At 43.5% G+C, this 23274-nt stretch overlaps 1 protein-coding gene across 4 annotated transcripts in view; it reads right to left on the minus strand.

Moving 5' to 3' along the window:
- Positions 1 to 23274, minus strand: part of ZDHHC21 (zDHHC palmitoyltransferase 21) — a 230126-nt gene that overhangs the window by 143475 nt on the left and 63377 nt on the right. For all 4 annotated transcript variants that reach the window (XM_085633770.1, XM_085633781.1, XM_085633799.1 and 1 more), the window contains 2 exons: positions 3801 to 3991; positions 2099 to 2197 (listed from right to left, as the gene is read on the minus strand). In XM_085633770.1, the coding sequence (XP_085489896.1) occupies positions 2099 to 2197; positions 3801 to 3954 (253 nt within the window). In that variant the 5' untranslated portion in view covers positions 3955 to 3991. The remainder of the gene's footprint in view (positions 1 to 2098; positions 2198 to 3800; positions 3992 to 23274) is intronic.

Consider the following 23274-nt stretch of genomic DNA (forward strand, 5'->3'; position numbering starts at 1 on the left):
AACTCCTTAAGCTCAATCAAGAGAAAACTGAATTCCTTGCTATACTGATTAACAAAAACACGACTCGGGGCTATGATCCGATTTTAGACTCCAAAATAGAAGGAATCAGACGATCTAGTGTAAGTAAAACCAAGTCACTGGGTTTCATACTTGTGAACATAGTCTCACTGCTGGGCATATTAAACAACATCACAAAAATGCCAAATAGCAACCATGCCCAGTTCGCAACTTAAATGACCTGATCTTGGATCAAGATCCGAATAGGACAGTGCATTTGATTTATGGAACTGCCTCGCTCACTGGCATTCCTAAAACAAGCCTCTTGCCCCTAAAATCAGTGGCGTCGGAAGGGGGGTGCAGTGGGTGCGGGCCGCCTCGGGTGTCATCACGGAAGGGGGGTGACAAAATGGCAATAATATTCGTTTTAAACACATATTTTTGCCATTTTGTCAAGCCGGGGGTGACAATAAATTTTCCGCACCAGGTACCACCTGACCTTGCTACGACACTGCCTAAAATATAGTACTAAATTAGCACTAAGACTACTCATAAACATGAAGTAAACAGAGCACATCTCACCAGTCTTCTGACCTGGCTCCTTTTGCAAATCGTATACTCAGAACGGCACACATAACATACAAGGGAATAGAGAACGGCTCCTTCTCATAGTGCCTTTAAGAGGAGGAAAATAACTCCTATTTAACTTTAAACTAACCTGCAAAAGGAATACTTTTCTGTTTCAAACGTCACTGAAAGCACGCTTTCTCTTATCTTTATCCTTCAGAGTTATTGATCACCCAAATGAGACACTATACCATCACAACAAAGTTTGTAGACACTAGCCTCTATGTAGGAGATAGTCTGCAGCAGGTCTGACGTATATTCATATTATGCATTGACATGCGCATCAAAAGACACCTCTATTTGATAACTTTTATCATTAAGATCAACCTGTACATGTATGTTCCAATTTGCCAAATTTAAATATCTGTATAATACATGGAATTCTGCAAATGCTGTATAAAAACCATCCTCTAATTTCTTTATGATGAGCTACTTGTGTCGCACCCAGGCACTGATTGTAAAGCAATGACATCAGAGCTCAACCGTAATAACTTATTAAAGATCAGCTCTAATGTCACAATGCCTGCTGTCAGAAGGAGCCTTCAAGGGGGTAAGCAGGTCAGGTCACGACGCATAATACGGGGCTTTTCTTTCGTCTGCTCTGCTTTTCTAGCTGTACGTTGACAAGAAAAAAGGAAATATTTATGGAAACGTTTATATTTTTCACTCCTTAGGTAACGACAGAAAAGTTCGAATCTTTCTGTACATTTCTACTGTGCCTCAAAATATCTTTTGGCAACACATGTCTAACAGCTTTTAAAATGTGTTTCATTTTGCACTAGAGATTTTCTTTTTATTCTTCATGTTTGAAAACATGCTTTCTTACTTTCATACAAATGAGCCCGCACCAAGGTTTTAAGTGGTTTGTGGGAAAGGTGATGGTGTGACCATGTATTATAAGGAACAGAGTACCCTCTCCCGTACATGACATGGATACTGCAAGTCACCTTAGATTTCCATAACCTTATAAAGTAACTCATCCATGTTATTCTATAAGGTTATGGACTCCTTGGAGAGAGGGAGTGAGAGGACGAGAGAGGAAGAGAGAGGACGAGAGAGAGGGGAGGAGAGAGAGAGAGAGAGTGTGTGTGTGTGAGGGAGTATTGTGTGTGTGTGTGTGTGTGTGTATTGAGCTGGTCTAATTAGTTCTATGGACTAAACTAAGCCTCAACTCCCATTAGCTTCTTGTCACACAAAAGCCTGCAAAGGAAGCAAGATGACCTAGAATGAGGTAAACACGCTTCTGATACAGAATTACCCTCCAATAAAATAATAATACATAATGAAACAAATGCCTGGATGTATAACTACAATCCACCTCCCCTTGTTTTGAGCAGTGTTTTGTTTTGCTAAGGTATGCAGGCCCTTCAAAGCTCTAAGACAGCATGATCAATGTACATATGGGTGCTTGGTCTGAGCCACTGAGGAAATCAAAAGCAGATCAGAAAGTAGCCTGTGTTCGTCATCAGAATACCTGAAAGTGGAATTTTGGGGCTTTCTGGAAGTTTTCCTGGATCAGCAGTAGACGCTCTCAGCAGTGAGATCACACACAACAGTGACGACAAATAATAAGCTGAAAAAACAAAATACTATGATTTACAATGCAAAATGGAGCACTGCTGTGTCACACATTACAACAATTGCCATTTGAATGTGAATGCTTTAATCAAAGTAGACACTGCAAAGCACATGGAAGAAGCCTGCACAACCCACAGGGAGGAAAGGACATGATCACACAAAATCTCTCAACGCGTGTTACTTGTTGCCGCATAAACCGGACAATTCCATAACCCTTTCCTGCACATTGAACATAAAACGCCCCATTGCGTTCCACAGGTTTTCAGCAGAAGTACTTTTCCTGGTACACAAACACATCAAGAAATACTCCACCGGCAGCTCTCCAGCTCCCTTCTCTCTTGGTTGACTGAGTCTCTCTCAAGCTTTCCACCATACAGACTTGCACTGGGCAGCAATTTGCTGTACAAGGTCATTTATGAGTCTCTCTCAAGCTTTCCACCACACACTATGCAGACTTGCACTGGGCAGCAATTTGCTGTACAAGGTCATTTATTTTGAAATATACATGTTTAAATCTGTACCTCAAATTCCAGCACCATCAACAGCATGTTAGAATTACATGCACTGCAAAGGGTTGAGGAACTACCTCGCCTCAGGACCTTAAGGGGGGGGCAGGTAGTGGGCATGGGGAAAGGAGGGCGCCAGGTTGTACTTCCAACCAGGAGTTGCATTTCTTCTAGGAAAACAAGACAGAAAAAAAGATGGAGCCCTCACGGTCTAAGGGACCTCCTTACTCAGCTGGCTAAAGAGCGGACAAGAGGAGCCTACAGTTAAAATAAAAATAAAGGTGAATGTTGGCCACAAACCATGATATATAGCCATACATGAAACGAAATCAACATTTTATAGGCAAAACACCACCCACCCACAATTCAACAAAGATCATCTTTTATAGCAGAAAGGGGTAAGGAACGACAAAATAAATCTTAATTTAAAATAAAATTGAGAAGGAACACAAAAATACATCTACAATGTCTGCACATAAAGTGCCAGGGCTATCTTCAAGGGGGTGTTCCATCATTTGCATAGGGTGTGCCCCATGCAAATGAGGGAATCCCTTTGCCTCTGCACCCGCGCCGTATTACCCACATGGGAGCAGAGGCATAAAAGCACTCAGGAGGCGTACTGACCGTGAGCCACCTGTCAGTGTGCCCTGATGGCAGCCCTCTGGCAGGGGGAAAGCGGGCCCCATGGACCCCCCAAACATCCCCTTCAAAAATGCAGGCGGGTTGCCGCCTGCACTGTGAAAACAGGGAGCGTCTGTAAAGCAGCTGCTCTGTTTTTCACCTGAATGCTCTGCCCCCAGGGAAGAGAGAGCTTGTGGCTGCCCTGGGGCAGCCCATTCATCGTAATAGGGAGCATTTTTACTGTTTGCGCCCAGCGCACCTTTTTAAAGGTGCACCCGGCGCAAACAATGAAAATGCACTTTATGTGTAATGTGGCCTATGGTTGGTCTTGGGTCCTCACTTTTTTTGCCAGAAGCTAACACTTCTCTCCACAACCAAACCCATCCTTCTGCATCACGGAGACTTAAGAGTTAACATGTTTTGGTTCCGTCCAACACCAAAATGGACACTGCTACATAGAAAGTGACTAACCCCATATGGCAGCAGCTGGAACATGCCCTTCCTCAAATCGTGGGAAAAGGATTAATTTTGGGATGAAGAGTGTGTTGTACAGCCAGATGAAGACGATCATGCCGACACAAAGCCAACCCTGTGGGTCAACCACAAAGTGAAAAGGTAGGCGCATGGTTCATAACCTTCAGCTTGAGGTAGAGAATAAAGTGCTAAAAAGAAAAAAGAGAAACAAGTAGGTGAGAATATGGTTAAAGCAAAAACACAAACATGTTTGCCAAATTAATTGATAAGACAGGGAAAAAAAATATGTTATGCTATGTTAATATGTTTTCCAAAGCGTTCGATTACCCTAGGGTGTCTTGGCACTGGCTTTGATACTAGAGAAGAGACATGCAGGAGGAACAACGGGTCTAGCAAGTACTGAAAAGCCAAGTTTTTAAGAGCTTCCTGAACGTAATAAGATGTGGTGCACTCTTAATATGGAGTGGTAGAGTATTCCAGGTTGCTTTCATACCCAACAAGAAGCTCCTGCCTCCCAAGGTGGAGAGTTTAAACTTGTGAGAACGATGATGTATTTGGCCCTGGTGGATCGTAGAGTTCGACCTGGGGTGTACCATTTTAAGTTTTCTTGGAAAAAGTTGGGGCCTGAGCCATGGAATGTCTTGTAGACCTTGAATGTGATGTGCTGTCTGATAGGGAGCCAGTGGAGGTTCCTAATGGCAGTGGCTACCGAGTGAGGTCTTGGGATTTTTAGGAGAAGTCTTGGCTCAGTATTTTGTAGTATTTGCAATCCGTTGAGTAATAGGCCATTACAATAGTCCAGTTTGGTCATTATCAGAGACGCTATGAGAGCTTTCCGAAGATGGACTGGAATAAACTGAAGAATCTTTTTTAGCATTTTCAAAGTGAAAAAAGTTGAGGAGGATAGGGCGCTGACATGATTGGAATAGCTTAGTTTGTTGTCAATGAAAATTCCCAGGTTCCAGGTCTTGATGACAGGAGTTGGGAAAGGGCCCATCTCTGTCGGCCAACAGGACAGAGTGCAGAAGGAAGTTTGTTACCCGTAATGCATCACTTCCGTTTTCCCTGCATTCAATTTAAGACAATGTCTATTCATCCACGTGCTGACTGCCTTCATGCAGTCGAGAAATCTGGAGGATATGCCTGTGCCATCCTTGCTCAATTAGATGACGATTTGGGTGTCATCTGCATAGGAGGTCAAAGAGAAGACAAACCTTTTGATTACACCGGTTGAAGGGGTGATGTATATATTAAATAAAGTTGGGCTGAGCGAGGACCCCCGAGGGACCCTGCATGGGAAAGAGAAAGGACCAGAGGTAAATTTTTCCAGCCTAAATATCTCCCAGCTCAACTCTTAACAATATGTGCAAACCAGAAAGTGAAGAGTTCTTAGGCAACCAGGATGAAGATTTGTCGGTGGAGCGGCTAGCCCCACTGGGCACCACTTAAAGATCTCTCAATGAGTCTCATCACAAAGGTCTGCTTTTTCTTCCAGTGATCACAATCATCAAAAGAACAAAGCACTGGAGGTATTTCCAAGGAAAGTTCAGTTGTAATATTCAAATTCTGACATTTATTATGCTGTTTAGCTGACATGCTCCTGACTACAACACTCCCCCCTAATGGATTGTTAATCTGATTTATCTAGCATTTTGCGTAATTAGCAAGTCATTTTGTTGTCAGTCAGTCGAATCTCTTATTTCTTTTATCACAGAGAAGGAAAAAAACACAATTCACATGCATAAAAACAGCCACTGTACAACAGGATCATACACTCATGTTCAATCAGCCTTCCGAAGACAGGAGAGCCTTATATGTTTTTTTCTTCACTTTTTGGTATTTTAGAAAACATATTTCTCAAACACTGTACGGCTTAACAGAAGGTTTTGCTGTTGTCCATGCCAAGCAATGACCATACATTTAGGATATCATCTACACTCTATCAAGTGGCCATACATTGGTCAACAGAAAAGAACAGAGCATCTGTTTTGGTCTTATAGCTTTCTTATTGACCATTTCTTTACCGGTTGATTGTGCAGCTCTGGTCCTCAACACTTTTAAAACATTGGATTTAGTTTTTTTAAATGAGTGCACCCTTTTAGTCTTTTTGTACATCCCCAAAACTAGTATGTTTATTTGGCATAAACAGGGCTATATATTGCTGCAACCCTCATATCAATATATCATTGCAACCAAGTGATATAATGGAAGATTTGGAGATATTTTCATTTAAAATAAAAAAATAATTTTTCTTAATACTTTGTTGAATTTCTCACCTGGGCAGACATAAATCCTAGAGTCTCTAACTGAGGGAATGGTGCCCTGAATGTCTGGAGTTGACGGTACTAATTATGAATAGGTTTTCTTAGGAAATGTAGTGGACACCACCAATTAATATTAGCACAGGTCACTACACTGTGACAGAACCACTGTTTACAGTGCACTGTTCATTTGACAACAGAAATCACATTCAGGACTACATGAAAAGTACAAAAAACTGCAGAAACAGTATATTGGCACAAGCCAGACATTCCCTTGCGCCCTGAATAACTGGCCAGCAGAACGAGCTGAAGACGACAGGTGTCAGACTTTTGGCTAGTCCTTTTTCAAACCAAGGTAATTCCCTTCAGTCATCTTCGCACACAGATATATCCATAACAGGAATTGCCCCGCACACTTTAAATATCATCTGAACTATTTTGCATTTCCTGAATGTGGTGGTCTGGACATATATGGATTTTCTATGGATTAGAGGTTCCACAGGGAGTAAAACTGGGTGCAACACATTTGGTAAATTTGGAAAACAACTAAGAGAAATGTCAGTTGAGGATACCTGTCTTTTTATCAAAAGTGACAGCCTTGAGCTCTATGGGAACATAACACATTTTCCACATCTACACATCCTAGGGTTTCTATAACTGGGTTCCCGCTACCCCGCACCATGACTGGCTGGAAAGTAAAATGCATTGAACATGACAACTGTCATGTTTTTAGCACTTTTATCTCAGAACAGAATAGGTAATTCCCTCTAGTGTCTCCAGGACCTGAACATAACCCTACCAAGGCTTGACACCAGTTCATGTACCTCTGGTTCTCCGGAGCAAGGGGGTTCCAGATATATAAGAGTTCACTATGGGTTTAGGGTTCGCACATGAGATAAACTGGGTGAAGTGCATTTGAAGAGCAACTGAAAGCAAAATGCAGATTTAGGGTACCTGAATTCTAGTCATGGATCTGACCCCTGGGCTGTGTGGAACCATACACTTTCAACACCTATACATCCTAAGATTCCAATCACCCCCCCCCCCTTCCAACCCTCTACCTTGGCTTGAACAACTCAATGAACATAATATTTTTAAGATTTTCAGAAACATATGATAATCCAGTTCCGTCTCTCTCATGCACACTCTGCAATCACACATCAGTGTTTACCCCTGGTTTCATGAATGTGGGGGTACCAAATAAGCATGGGTTCACAATGGGTTTGAACAAGGATCTACACACTTTAAGCTCCAACCTTCCCATTAAAAGTGCAGTTTTGTTTTCTGTATATCTGCTAGCAAATGAAACAAAATGTTTACTAAATTGTGTATTTTAACTGTATTTCGGAGTTTTTTTATTTTAGTTTCAAATCGTTGAAACTGTTTAGATTGGGGTGCCTGCCTTTCAGTAGTGCTTCAGTGGTGGACCACTGACGTTTAAAGTGTAAGAACCGCTGCACTAGACACCAGGTAATATTTTTGATAGGGGAGCTTCCAAAGGGAGTGTCTTTAGTATTTGAGTCAGGGATCGGTACACACCCAGGGAAACCTACCAATCCAAGACATTTCTAAAATGGAGAGACCCAAGGGAAGCCAGGGGGATGTAGCTTGTTAGAATCCCAGCATCTTTCATTATCCAGAAATCCTAGCAAATTTTTAAATATGGGTAAAAGAAAATAACAATTTCTTCACTTTTTGGTGACCGAAACCTTTTGGAGAACAGAAAATGCCTTTTATTAGGTTGGAATTTTTGTTTTACAATGTTCTAAAGTTCTTTAAAGTGGCTGTGGTGAGCTAAATAAAGGAGATTGCAATCATTATAGCCTCCGTGTCTTTAATAAAATCCAGATTTTCTGACCAGAGGTTGGGGAAAATTTAAATTCTTATACACAATTAAAAAACACAGTTTTAATTCACCTGAATTTGTATTTTCCATTATGAAGTGATGCACGGGCAGTACACAATGCACCTACATTAGACACCAAAGCTCGACTTTTGGCGCTGAGAATCATGACCTTTTGAAAGAACCTCACACATTATACATTTTTGCAACACAAAACCCTGCAACCCATTAAGGAGACAGATGTTTAGTAAATTTGTTTTAGGCTAAATAATACATCTGAACAGTGTCAGACTTTTTGCAGGAGCACTGGGAAACAGTCATACAATTCTTCACTTCAACAAGAAGCCAAATGCTGTCTGGATTATTTTCTCCAGCTGAGAAAAATTCACCAGAGTGCGGCACATTATTGTGGCACAGACACACAATTCTGTACCCCGTAAAGAAGACATGCGCTGTTTGGATTGTTTCTTTCTCAGGCTAAAAAAGTCCTAACAGCATTCAACTCCTCAATGGGTACAGATCTGGGTGTCTGTGCCTAAGAAAGGAACCAGATGTAGAATGGTTTGTCCTTTAGGCTAATACGAAACAAACAAAAAGGGGGAGAGAGAGGTCAGGTTTGCTGTGGACTCGGCCTCCTTTCACACATGAAAAACCAGAAGGAGTCCACCCGTACTGAAAATAACTATCCTTCCAGTGATCTTTATACTATTAAGGAAAACGATGAGTTTTCTTAAAATAACCCTCACCCAACAAAGTGTCCCTTGGCGGCATTCTTCCTAGCCCGCTGCAGGACCCGGCATGCTATGACCGGCGGCGACACGGGAGCACTTTGTAGGGTGTGGACTATAAAGTGATTAGTGAGATGGGAGTGGAAAGGTCAGACAAGTGAGTTAAAATAATACCTGGGTACGTGGAACCTAAGTTTTATTGAATCCTGTAGCTGGTATTATTAAAAAGGAGGGAGAGGAGAAACACACTGTGATGGGTTGTGTGTCTCCTGGTCTATATATTTCAAGCCTATCCCCTAAGGCTTTTCATCAGGACCAGACTAAATGATCCCAGGTACCACTCCTATAACAATACCCTATTGGTTTTCTTAATCAACATTAAGGTGAAATGAAATATTATCATGCAAATACAATACCTAGTAGGTATATTTCTTGAATAAGATCTATTAGATATATTTCTTGAATAAGATATGGTTATAGGCTAATTTAGGCCCCATGAGCTCAGCACGGGAAGGAAGGGGCGCTTGTAGTCACACAGTTCACAAAGCTGCATACTCTGCCTACCCATGGCTCTGTGGAGGAGTTCTTTCCCAGGCAAAAAAAATCCTAACAGCATTCAACTCCTCACTGGGTACAGATTTTGGTGTCCTTGCCCAAGAAAGGAAACAGATGTATAATGGATTGTCTTCTTAGGCTAATAAGGAAAACTGATGCATTACCAATTCTTGTTTATGTAATTAATAAGCAGCTGTTTTTATCAATCATCGTCTGGCAGAAGAAAAGAGCTCCCTGGCAGACCACTGGAGTGAAGAGGATGTGGCGGGGTGGCCAGAGCTGCTGATTCGCAAGCTGGGGATCCCGGTTCAAGTCTCGGCGACGCCTGCAACATCCTGTGATTCTATGCAAATCACTTAATCGCTCCGGGTGATAAATTGTTATATAAGTATGCTGCAAGAATAAAAGGCAAAACTTAATGAAAATATAGTTCCACCAAAAGCGGATGTTAACAGTATTTTGTGACGGGAAACTGATAAGAGAAGCTGGCGAGGAACAAATGCAGGAAAATATTCTGCAGCCAATAGAAATGGTGGAAAGGTAAGTGGCATGCAGAGGAACCAATGAGAATCCAGGAAAGAGAAGAGGCGGGATGCAAGTCTCTTTTAAGTTTATATTAATAACAATAGATTTCTCAAGCACAGCGCAATCGCTGTGCAGGCGAATCCTAAAAATTCAAACAGCATCTGGCTTCTTGCTGGTATACAAACCTGAGCCAGACACTATTTGGATTTCTTCTCATGCTGGGGCAAACAATGTAGCTGAATCTGGCTGCTTGCAGGGGCACAGAACTGAGTCTGTGCTACAGAAAGGTCCTCTGTTGTGAGGACTATCTTTAGGCTACAAAAATATTGAGTATCTAGTCCTTGGCTAAGTGCCAAACACACAGATCTTTCGTTTCACAATGCCACACCCTTCCAAACCCCACCTCTTGGTTCATTTCTTCTGCTGGTGGTGTAGAAAATGGGGTGGGTTGCAGTTGGTAGGAGCTAAAGACTCCTAGTCCAACTATCTCCTGCCCTTATCCCTCACCGTCAGAAAAAAAGTGGATACACCTGGTGGGCACGGCTACCGGGGTGCTTGGGTAAGCAACATAGCTGCCAAGGTTTCAGATTGGTATCTGTGACATTTTCATAATTTCAGTGTAATTATGAGTGACATTTCAACGACTATGAGTGACACTTTCTCCCGAGCAGAATCAAGCAATGAAGATGAGGGAAACATATAATTATCAGAAATTACACCCATTTGAGCAGCGAGAAACTCTAAGAAGATCTACTAGATATAGATATACTAGATATAGATATACTAGAAATGGAAGGGCACTAACCTAGTGCCCTTGAAACCTGATCGGACAGCGGTCACAGACACTCCGCATCGGGCAAGCCTCAGGAGAGTGAGGCTGAGGCACACACAGATTACAGTCAGCCAGGGCGCAACATATTTATTATGAAAGAAGGACCGGACATTGAGTTTTCACATGTAATTTATTGTGCCATACTTTATTTTAGTTCAAAACCCTGCACCTCCTGCAGAAAGAAGTGTTGGCTGATCGCTATCCTTGAAGAACTTGAGGTGTACTGACCACCCAGCTTGAATATACAATTAGAAGACAGTAGCCTTCATGGCCATGGGACCACTGTACGGGGTCTCAACAGTGGGCCGATGCAAAAAAAATTCAAAATCTGGGAAGTGGCCAGGGGGATCCTCGCCAACTGTAGTGTACCTGTAGAGCGGCAATGGCTGCCTGCGGGGAGAGTATTGAAGCCTCTAAACATTTGACCACTATGTTGTGCTATTTGTTGTTAATTAGCAACCTTATTGTCAGCAGAGTTTGCTGCTGAACCTCAGGGCAAAGATGCATTAGGCGCACCTCATGCAGAGCACGGTCTCAGCCAAACATATTGCTATGAGTGGGATTTGACATGCCTCCGCCTTCGTCAAAAGGCCTTTTTGTACTGTGGGCTGTTTTTACTCGATTCCCCCATTCTCCGTCTTCCACCACCGACTGTGTGAAGCTGGTCCCCATGATTTTAGTCTGCAATGACATCACTCATCGACACCAGAGGGCAGAACCTCTGAGCTACAGACTGAGTTCTGTAACACAACCGCAAGCACCAACCGACTGCAGGCAGCTGCCGATCGCGCACTACCTGAAGGAATTATATGTAATTAATGTAACACACACCCACTTGAGTGGCTGCACTGCACCACTCTGTCTCACTTACTTCAACTTCACGTGTTGCAGCGACTATGCGAGGCAGACTTAGGAAGCGAGCCACCGTGGCAATTACCATTTGCCGCCCGACTCCTCACACTCAGTAAGTCCTCAAGTCAGCCAGGCCTGACGTATCCAATCCAGTGACAGTCTGTCAATCCAATCTCCCTTTCGGCAATTGAATTCACTGTGGTGCAGCCGTGGGTCAACTTTACTGCTCCTGCTAGACAGACAACTGAGCCACGCGGCGACATGTGCGAGCAAGAAGCACTGCCACGCCATGATGATTTGCTGCACAGTAACCCAGCACCTCCCGCAAGTTAACTTGGGCAGCACTGCAGGGCGTGACATCCGGCCAAATACAGGGTCACACAACCTGACTGAGCTTCCATGTCTCGGTAACAGCCATTGGGCACTACCTTGACGTGGCCGGTAAAGTCAATCTGAGAGCAGCAGCGGGAATCAATGAATCTCCTTCTGAGAACTTCATGATGATACACTGTAGCAAGCAGCCTGCCAGCAGAGCTGTTACTAGCACGTGCACGCCACTGGGCACTGCCAGCTGCCTGCCACTCCAGTTTAACAGTTTAGGGCAGCACTAACTGCTTGAGTGACAGCTGAGGCGCTATGCCTATAACCTGACAATGCATTTCAGTGCGGTAATGCGGAGCACCATACTGAAATAAATGAGTTAGTTTCAGTGGCGTAACGATAATTGAGGGTGCCCCCCTGCAAGGTATGTGGAGGGGCCCCCTCCGGACTCTATCAGGAGCTCCCCGGCCGAAGTGCAGTGCTGAGGGGGCCCCCTGGAGCTTGAGGGCCCCGCCTGCACTGCAGGGGATGCGGGGGCCTGTGTTACGCCCCTGGTTAGTCTAACGCCTGATACGTGGTACTTGGCAGGACTGAAGTAATAGCAGCTCTTTATCACTCCAGTAGCCTCGCCCACCAGTGTGATCTCTTTATGTGCCAGGGGCAGCAGGAAGGGCTAGGGAATCCCTCCCAGTCCCATCAGATGTCATTCAACATGTCAGATATATAATAATGAGGTTTCCCAGAAATTAGCACTGAGACCCTTCATTCATTTGTTTGCCAGTGCTCAAAGGGGATTGGGAAGTGGCAAACTCCTTACTTCTACCCGTGGCACCTGGAGGAGTTTGACAACCCCCCCAACCTATTGGGGCTGGGGGCCAAAAAGAATTAAATAGTGACCGTCGACGCAGAGAGAGCAATTTAAAAATTGGTGTTTATATAGGTCATAAGGGGGTCCTGGGGACACCTGTTTATAGCATATATATACAGGCACATACACCTCTTTAGGGCAGGAAATGGGTAAACAGTTCTCTAGAACAGTATGCATGTCAAAAAATGTTCTGTACTTTCTTTTAGTTTCTGTCGGCAAAATGTATTTATTAAAAGACAGACATGACATAAAAATAAAACCGTGCAACATTCCCCCTCTGGTTGCGACGCAGCGGAGACGTGTGTTGAAGCAGCATCCACTTTTAAAGCATACTAAAGACACATCCAACCCAGGGACATGTGAATTTAAGTTTCAGTTCTGTGGCAGTTGTATGAGTGAGATTAAACGACCTGCTGAAACTCATAGCGAGTATCCTTTACTGCTATCTAAAGAGGACTAAGGCTTCTACATAGACAGCAATTTACAAATAAATTGTGCTTCAGAAAAGTTTAGTTATGAGGCGAGAGCTTCCGGTTCATGGCCTAATAAAGAAGGTTTTACAGGTCGCACACTAAAACCTGAACACAGCTATATTTCTACACGTTGGATGTTGGTTTTAGTGTGTCTATTCCTAGGTTACATGCGTCTCCCCTCCACTCAAGAAGGGAAGGGGTGTATGCACCCTTTGCTGAGGAACCCTTGCCTTCTATTAGGAAAACATAAATCTAAGAAGGAGAGGTTGGACAAATGGGGACAAGCTATAAACTGGGGAGGAAAATCAGTTGGGGGGGCAGTGATGGCTGGCAAGTATTTAGAGTGGTGGCAGGTGGTACTCAAATAAAAATAAATAGACAAAAAATGTTTGCTGCACGACGTCCTCCTTGAAGTTCTGGGACCCAGGAAACTGCACTACCCAATCCAGGCACTGCTCTTATGCTGTTAAACATCTTGATCGGAGAGAGCGGTCTCTCTCAGTGCTCTTAAGAGCACTGGAGGTCTGTGCATTCTCTAAGCCAGCTGTCTAAGACAACAAGGTTAGAGAAGCTTAAAAAGTGCATGTCTGGATGGCCAAAGGGACATGCAGACTTTAAACATAAGTGCACAGCTCCCTGCTGGCAGTCAGTAGCAATTACCCCGCACCGACATTCAGTTAAGGTCGGGTTGCTGAAAAATAAAATGGTAATAAATAAACTTTATTATTATTTTGTCAGCTGTGGGGGGCACTTCTTTTTAGCGTGGGCGACACTCCTCCGCTCTCGGGGAGGGGGGTATGGTAGATGCCTTGATTATCACCACTTTTTAGAGGCAACCTGCTATACTAAGTAAAAGGACATTTAAATTTGCTACTTAACAACCCACTCTGCAATACTGTATATTTTAAATGTCTGCTTTAACAGAGATTTACTAGCTCTGCATATTCATAATTATATGCTGACATTAGTAGTAATTTAGAAGGGCCTGCATTGCTTTTACATCACACTTCTATTTTGAATGTTCCAAGTACAAACATTTGGCAAAAACACTAAGGAGAGATGGAGGCGAGACAAGCTGTTCTGCTGAAGCCTGGGGAAAACATGCACAAGCAGAGACGTTTTAAGGCATTGGCAAAGTGGGCTATGGGTTCCAGCCTATCAGAGGGCCCTCTGATAGAGCCAGTTCTATTTTGCAGAGACTCTTGCCCTGGTGACCTTGAATACTTCTTTAACAGATTGTTTTAAATGCAGGTTCCCTTTAATTTATTTGTAATACAGGTGATGTGTGAGAGTCTATTAGTGACATTTTGCTGAGAAATGCTGTATTTGTTTCACGCAAAATACATTTAAAAAAAAAAAAGCTTCTTTCAGATCAAAACAGGACCTCGCATATGACAAATGGGAGGGTGTCACAGAGTATTTGTAGGAATATAAATGAACTGCTGCTGTGTTACAATACTGAAAACACACATCACTATCCCTTAATATTAGAGGAACACACATTTAGAATTTGGATGAGTGTGCCTGTGCACTGTCAATTACCTGGCCAAAAAGGGCATTAAAGAGTTGAAACTGGATCATAAATTGAAAACCTTTGTAACAGGGGCCCAAAAATGATTAAGAAGTCCCTGTGCGTGTGGGCACACCACACAGCAGAACAACAAGTCCCCGATGGCGAGTGGGGACCAGCGCATCAATGAGTCACAGGAATGGAAGCACAGGCATAGGTGTTCAAGTGTGCCAGGAGAACTAACACTGCAAGAACGATGGGGTTGGTCGGGTGCCACGTAGGCGACGCACATGTAGATCGGAAAGTTTCTATGACAGCTGCAAGACAGGTCAGCTAATGACCACAGACATGAACGAGCAGTCTGTGTAGAGCAAAAGGCCATCAACTGCAAACTAAAGTAGAAAAACAGAATCAAACTGTATTTTGTTTACAACTGCATAATTCACTTTTAAAATAGCAATTTCTTTAAAAAGCGTTACTAGCATTTTTAGGTCTCAGCTAGCGTAGGCTGCGCAGACATGCGCAGTCTTGCTGGTGAGATTTAACGTTTTAGGGTAGATTTCTCTAGTGGGCGTTAAGCCCCGCCCCTCTTTTCCATTGGCTGGCGTCACTGTTTATGCTAAACGGTGGCCAGCCGTTGGAAAAGAGCGTCTAGTGACGTACACTTTTCTCTTTTAGAGCCGTCCCTTTACGTTTGTGGTAAAAGCTTTTCTTATCATATGGGGCCATGTGTTTCAAACATATGGCCCCATAAAGACAACAAAGCTTTCATAAAGGACGAAAGTGAAAGCGGACTGGGGAGAAGTGGGGGTTGAACGATGAATGCAAAACAAGCACTTCTTGTTTTTTGTGTGGGCAATCAAGAGCGTTACGAATCCTAAAAGCGCGCCCCCTCCCAGGATTTGCGCTACTGGTATGCTGCGAAAAAGACAGATGCCGGAAATCAGCCGCCTTAGCTGCCACAGTCCTTTCCATGTTAATTAGTTGGGAGTGGAGCCCCGTGTATTTGTAACGGCGGCGGGATAGCGTTGTTTGCACACGAGGAAAGGGAAACATTGATTCGGCGTCCTGGTATGAGAATTACGGCAAGGTAGCATTGTGTGGTTCTTTGGACTACAAGTGGGACAGTGACTCTTAACGATTGGTGGAGCTGGTGATCGAAATAGACATAGCTGACATTTGTCTCTCGAGACAAGAAATGTACACTGTAAACACACACTTTGTGGCAAGAACATTCCCACAGACCCAACGACAGAGGGAACAGCAGCATAACAACATTGCACACGTCTTCGTGGAATTCCATTTTGCTCACCACATGGGACAAACAGCCGCGGCGCACTAACAAAAACTGCCCAGTGAGCAGGGACAATAAACATTTCACACACACGGATCACAAACACACTCGCTCCTCTACAAGAGAAACACTGCGGGGGAAGGGGTACCGCACGCTCGGGGAAAGCATCCCGGTAAAAATTCAAAAAATGCTCTTTGTTCTTCAGGGCCTGGTGTGGGTCTACCCCTGTTTCCTACACCATACAGGCCATAGATGCAAAACTAGGCTTCTCCTGGCAGGTCGGCAGCGGCCACTAACACAAACGAAAACTCAGCTGAAGGGACATTTACAACAACACACATCGGCCCCAAAGGCATAAAAAGCCAACAAGGTGGGTGCGTCGTTAACACACCGTAAAACAAGCAGGGGCGTTTCATCAGTTTGTACCGCGAGTACACACCCCGGCTGTCACTTCTTACAGTTCTCCTGACCGAGTTTCTACACAACAACCTAACCTCGTAACGTTACATAGTGAAGTTGGTTTACATACCCCTTGGGGTACAGCGCCCTGTCTCTGTGACCCTGCACGGTGCATCTTTCGTGTGGTCGGGCGGGTCGTGGGACAGAGCCGTGCAGAAGGGCAGCACGGGGTATAGCGCTGTGACTCTGCAGGGTGCAGCTGGGGTACGTGCCCAGGTCTCGGGACAGTATGAGCCTCTGCTGTACGGAGGGACAGTGCTGCCCAGGATATAGAGCCCTAGCTGTGTGACGGCGCAGTGTGCAGCTGCAGTGTGGACGGTAAGGGGCTGTGATACAGTACCCTGACTGTGTGACAGCTTGTGGTGTGGTTGTGTGACACTGCAAAGCACAACTAATGTGGCCTAATGCCAGAGCTACCGATTTTTGGCGCTGGGTAACCAATTTCGAGTCTCGGATTCTAGCACCCCAATGCTGCTGGAGACTGGACGGGGTGCGGCTGACACATTGAGAAAGGTCTGCCTTGCAAGTAGAGTATTACTCAGCAAGGGCACCGCCGCCTATAAAGCCCAACTGCAGAGCGTGATGTCCATCTTACAGGCTCACCTCACTGCCTTCCAGGTTCTCTATGGCCATCTTCTGCCAGGGATCAGCAAGCTGTGCCAGCGGCATTTTTTAAACCAAACAGGATGAACACAATCTCCGGGAATTGAACTACGCGCAGGGTTTCTTCCCCCCGACTCTTCAAGAGACCGGCTGAGCCACTCCTGTGCGAGACGCTCTTGCGAAGGAAGAAGGAACCCAGAAAAAAACGTATTGCCCGAGGGCTTAGCCCCCTCTCCGCTGCCATGAGCCGGGACATGTGCCCATCCCAGGGCTGTGCGCTGCTCTTCCTGGAGCTCCTCTGTGGGAGCGCCCACCCTGGGGAAGCCGCCATGGGCCGGGCGGAGAAGCAGAGGCTCAGGTAAGGGGGCTTATGCAGGGGTTTGGCTGCGAGACCCAGAGACTTCATGTGACAGTGCCTCTACAACATTTGACAATCGGACCTTTGAATCCATTGACATCATACTTGCGTCTTGTCTTGAGAACCACGACTGCACCTACCGAAATGTTGCCACCTTGTATGAACCTATAGAGTCTCTGATGTCTTATTTTCATATGTGGACTTACTGCCCTCGTCTTCCTTTACCTTTGGTAGAATGACCGACCATATCCCCTGTTCCTGTACAACGACGGACAGCATCTTCATTCAGTTCACGTAAATACACTTGGCGTTCATTGGATTTCTGACCGTACTTTTAGAACTGCAGGAAGTTCCTGTGACATACCTGTACTTCCAGAACGGGTGACAGTGCTTAACCCCTTCTGTGCCACGCCCTTTCCCCCTCCTGTGCCGGGCAATTCATTAGCGGGTGGGGTTCATGACAAGATAGTCTCGTCATGGGCACAGCGCGACCGTGCTCCATGACGAGACTATCTCGTCATGGGCACAGAAGAGGTTAAGGGGCACTGACATAACAAGCATTTAAAATGCAATAGGGTCCCGCCTTTCATTAAGTTAAAGCCATTTGCTTTGCTATACAATACCAGTAGCAAAGCAAATGGCTTTAACTTAATCAAAGGCGAGACCTATTGCATTTTCAATGCTTGTTTATGTTTTAGTTTTAAAAGGTTATCCTCATTTTTAAACACAGTGAAGACCGAAGCAATTCTTAAGCATATCCAAGTATTCCCGTGAACATTACATCACCATTTATTTTAAATTAAGTCATCATTAGAAGCATTAAATATTAGTATCCCTCTCCAATTAGAGCAAAAGCCGAGATGCAACAAGGGTTTGTTTTGCCAGCGTATTTGTTCAAACGAAACGAGCAAAGCTATATATCAAGGACAGCTGGAGGTCACACATGCAGATCTTCACTTTTTTTTTAAAATAGACTCCTAGTTCTATAAACTGTGTGGTTTGTTTGTACATGCACAATTAATATTTATAATTTACAGTAAAACTAAGTAATTATTTAAGTGATTTTTTTGTCTACATGGGACATATAGGTACTATAGCGCTTACATTTATATTCCAAAATGAATGTAATGCCTTTAAATTCATGCCAACCTATGCAAGGGTTTTTCTGCTATATTATATATCGTTCTGTTTCCCTCAAATGATTTAATCTATTACAAGTATGCGAATAACTGCCTGTTTCGCGCAGTGCCTAGCGGTAATCAGGAGCAGTGGAGGCGCTATCAGAAGTTATACTGACGTCAGTTAATGATTACGTATATTTATTGCACTGCTTGGAAAAGTCTCCCTTTCATCTGGATATCAAGGTCCACAAGACGTCAGGTCGACTTAGCCTTGGGAAACCAAGAATTCCACTTCCTCCTTCTATTGCTCCACTCATGGCGCTTCATTTCTTCTTATGCGAAGATAACCGCTTGAGCCGAAGAGAGGGCGAGCGCTACAACAATGAAAAATAAACGATTCCAACAATGAAAAACAATCGATGGAATGGAGAAGGGGGTTGTTGGATGTGGGGAGGTCGGTCTATAATTAAGGCTCCCTGTTTTCCCTTTTTACGGATTTTTACAGCTAAATAAATAAAGAAAACAATGTGTTTTCTGTCTGCATTTATTTTTAAAAGTGGATAAATGCAGACAATTGTGCTTTTTTTAAGTGGCCTTTCAAGCTTTCTTTCATGAATTGATGGACAGCATGGGAAATTTAAAAACAGGATGAAATTTCTTTAAAGGCACATGTCAACATACATTTGTGGTATAATATTTGGTGAATGTATTGTTACGTATTATTTGGCAGTTTAAATAGCTAAATCATGACAGACATCAAAGTATGAGAGTGTGTCTATCAGTTAAATAAATATGGAAATCTACAGTTTTACAACTTCATGTATACGCAAAACACAAAATATATATGAATAAATACAGATAAAATGTCCCAAAAATAAATATGGATAAATACAGACGGAAATGTTAAAATAAATACCATAAAACCGGGTGCCCTATCTACAATGTACTACTACAGAGGGTGTGCGCTGTGCCTTATGTTTGGGGACATCTGAATCCACAGAAAGAAAGAACAAGCATTGGCATAGCCAATAGGTCTCGCCTTTGGGACCTTATAAGTGTTTAGCTAGAGCTATTGGATTTTCCAATGTTTGTAATGGCAGCGGGGCATATTAGTTTGAAATTAGTAAAATATGATATATATAGAAGCATTGATATCAGCGATAGAGAACGCAAGTTTGAAGTAAGATGCTGCAAGTATAGGGGGTTAGAAATAAACATGTGAGAAAGAGAGATGGAGTTAGTATGAGGGGAGAGTAATTCAATATAAAGAATTATACCCAGAGGAAGGATAAAGAGTTATAGATAAAGAGTAGTAAAAGAGAGAGAATGAGTTTGAAATTGTGTATATGTATGTGCTTGAGCGAGAGATAGAGGAAGTGAGAGAGAGAATGACAGAATCAGAGGGGGGTATAGATAGTGTGCATTATGATAATAGTGACTTTAAGGTGAAAGCAGGGGGAGAGTAGTCTGCAAACAGAGCTCAACAGGAAAAGGATGGGGGTGAGATGTGGCTCAAGAGCTACAGCTGCAGCTTTTCGAACCAGGGAACCGGGTTGGAGTCCTGGCGCCGGTTCAACACACTGTGATTGTGGGCAAGTCACTTAATCTTGTGCCTAAAACAAAATGAATATGACGTTGTGTAATGCAAGTGTTGCTCTTGTAAAGTGCTCCAATAGCTTCCAGTCAAGTTCAGGCTATATAGACAACTGCAAAAAAATGTGTAGGAGAGGGGTGTATTGTACAGATATGGAGTGAGTGGTTTTGCGCAGGGCTCAGAAGATTAGCTGTAGTAGTATGCAGAGCACTACCCATACATCGCAGAGGGGGCTCCTCTCAGGGACCCCTTATTCAATCTATGGCCTAAGGATAACGGTGTGAGATGGCAGTCTGGGGGACCCCTTATGACAGTTTGCAGGGTGGGGCACTGTTTTGTGTTAGTCACTGGTATTATGTAGATTGAGCAGTAAGCTGAGGAGTGTGGTGTACAATGGAGGAGTGGCGTTTGCAGGGGCAGGATTAATTGGTGAGTAGAGAAAATGGGCTTGAGAGCAGTGTGCAGGGAGATGGGGTTTAGTTTACATGCCGCAGGATAAAGTGGTACAGCGCGTACATGGACCTGGAATAGAAGTGGTGCGCAGGATGGGCCAGGCGGGAGAGATGTGTACGAGTCAAATACTGACCATACGAACATGTATACTGGCAGCACAAGGGGTACCATGCACAGACCTTAGAAATACATGCAGCAAGGGCATACAGCCTTGACAAGAGACGTGCCTCCTACACACCATAGAAAGTTTCTTCTCTTGTACAATAGATGCCTCCATGACACTAAGATAGACGTCTCTAACTGACATGTGGAACAGCGCTGAACAGTGTAGGAAGAGTGAGCGTCTGAGGATAAGTGTGGCTGTGGAGCAGCTGGTGTACTCACAGGAATGATGTAGACACAACAGAGCAGAAAGTGTGTGAATAGACCTATGGCGGTGACCTTGGTGTGACGCAGGGCAATGCTGGGCGTGAGAGAGCTGAAAAGAGATGAAGGTAAAAAGAAAAAGGAGCTTTTTGAAGCCCCCTTACTAAAAGTCTCGCCAGAGCAACGCATACGCGCTGGCTCAGGCGAGACCTAAAAATAGACTTTCTTGACACAATAACCTCTTTATATGATTGAGTAAAGTTAAGTGAAGATCAAACAGGCAGTCAAGTTGGACCAAATGGACTGGTCTCATTTATAATCAGACTTATCTCGTTAGGTAGCTGGTTGACCAGAGGGAGAGAAGTATACAGAAACAGAAGGAGAAGACAACCAAATCATATGATTATACATACATAGATTTGATAACAATAAGTTAGTGCGGATCAAAGCCGTAAAAAATACTGAATAAGAGAATGGTATGTGAAAACAATTCTATGTTAAAGTGAATGAATCCCGATTTTAATTTGCATCTCTACTTGCCTTCAGAGCACACTGCAGTGACTGGAGGAAGCATGCTTACACCGCATAAACAATCTAAACCATACAAATGTTTGTGCATCATGATGTGCTAATTTTTCCTGGGGGAATTTCTGATGAATTAGTTCATGAGTGCAATATCAGATTCCCGCAAAAAAAGAACAAAAATATAGATTTGCATGTTCTAGCATGATGGGCCAAAGCATCACGCAAGCCTCTGCAATTCACTCACAATTATCCATTTATTCATCTAACTCCATCCTTTCGTTGTCATTAATCAGAGATATCTGAAAACATTCGACCTCTGTGGGAGGGAAAGCTCGAAATGGCACTATCTGTCTTTTCTGCTATACATTCTTAAGATGCATTGAGAGTGCAGACCTGCAACTCAGCATTCTTTAGGTGTTCAGAACACTAAAGCAAAAGGGAAGAGAGAGAGAAAAAAAAAAAAGAGTGCTTTCACAGCTTCGTAAAACACACTTTAGATTTAATCTGCCAGGCCAGAGTCTGGGGGGGATAATCCTGGCACAGCCAAACGGGTCAATATCGAGTCAGCTGTCCACAGCATCAGTTTACAGTAACTCTACAGAGCTCATTCTCATGCTTAGTCATTGTGACAGGAAGGCCTGGCAAACCAGCAGTGCTCATCTCTGTCCTAAACCTGTAGTGCTCTTGTCGCTGCCTCGGCTCATCTGGCTTCTGGGCCTGAACAACAGCTCTACTGGTTTAAAGTTGGTCTAGAAATGGAGAAGCCACTCATCGATTTCACACTACGAATTGGGCTAATGTGTTGGAGCAGCTTGCCGTGTGTGTATTTGCTACACTTTTTATTCCTAGATGGGTATTAAACCCTCTTTGGCAGCTCACTCGATGAAGGTCAGTATATATCTATTGCTGTTATGCAGAGTTGAAAACAGAGGCAGAGCGGGTTAGAACCTACCCTCAACCAGCTTATGCGACATCAGTGGCAACTTACCAAATTCTGCAATGCTACGCTATCATTTTGTGTTAAACCCCTGGGGCTGCGCATTACCAGGAGGACATTTATGACCTCTTCAATGGCTTTTTTGCAATGTTGATTTTTTGGCTAAGAAAGTAGTCAATGAACATTGGAAAAAAGCTTTCTTCAAATCCTGGATACAGTAGAGCATCATTACCTTGATTGGAGGGATTTAAAAAAATGCAGACTGAAATTTTATTGTTATACACTGCTTTGGTGCCCAGATACCTAGGTTTTCTTTAATTTCTCCCTAGCAGCCAGAGCCACTTCCCAATTTTTGGTTTGCTTATCCGTAGTTTGTATGATTCTAGAGCCAACAGAAAACTTCTCTCTCTTGAGGTGAATGTATTTTATTCCCTTCCCAAAACCCTTGCCTCCACTTAACCCCTCCTCAAAGTCCCACCCAACCTACATGTACCACCATTTCTGACTGAAATAAAATGAGCGCAACACACAGTTTAAGGAAAAAGGATACTTTAAGTTATTTAAAGCATTTGATTTAAAACGGTTTACTCAGGGTGCTTTGTGGTTTTCGAATTATTCATTGCAGGGTTTTGTGTAGTGCCCTAAAACAGATCCAACAGTGACATGTACAACTATACAAAAAGAAGCAAACTTTCCCCCTGAGCATGATCTAGCGGGCACTTTGGTGGCAATCTTCTCAAAATTCAATTCCTCCGACATTTTTGGGGCCAATGAATTGCCGGAGAATTTTATACATTTATAAATCTTTGCCATTTTGCATTTTATTATGGTACAAGCTGGACACACCCCACAAACAACCTTAATATTACCTTCACGTTCAGAAGTGTGAACTATTCATCTTTGAAATAAAAGCTGAACCTGGGATTAAGAATCCTCACATTTCTATGTGAAGGCTATTCGAATAACAGTGCAGCTCCAATAAATAAACTAATT

This window comes from Triturus cristatus, chromosome 2_1 (genome assembly GCF_964204655.1).
Source record: "Triturus cristatus chromosome 2_1, aTriCri1.1, whole genome shotgun sequence".
In the NCBI taxonomy this organism is placed as follows: Eukaryota; Metazoa; Chordata; class Amphibia; order Caudata; family Salamandridae; genus Triturus; species Triturus cristatus.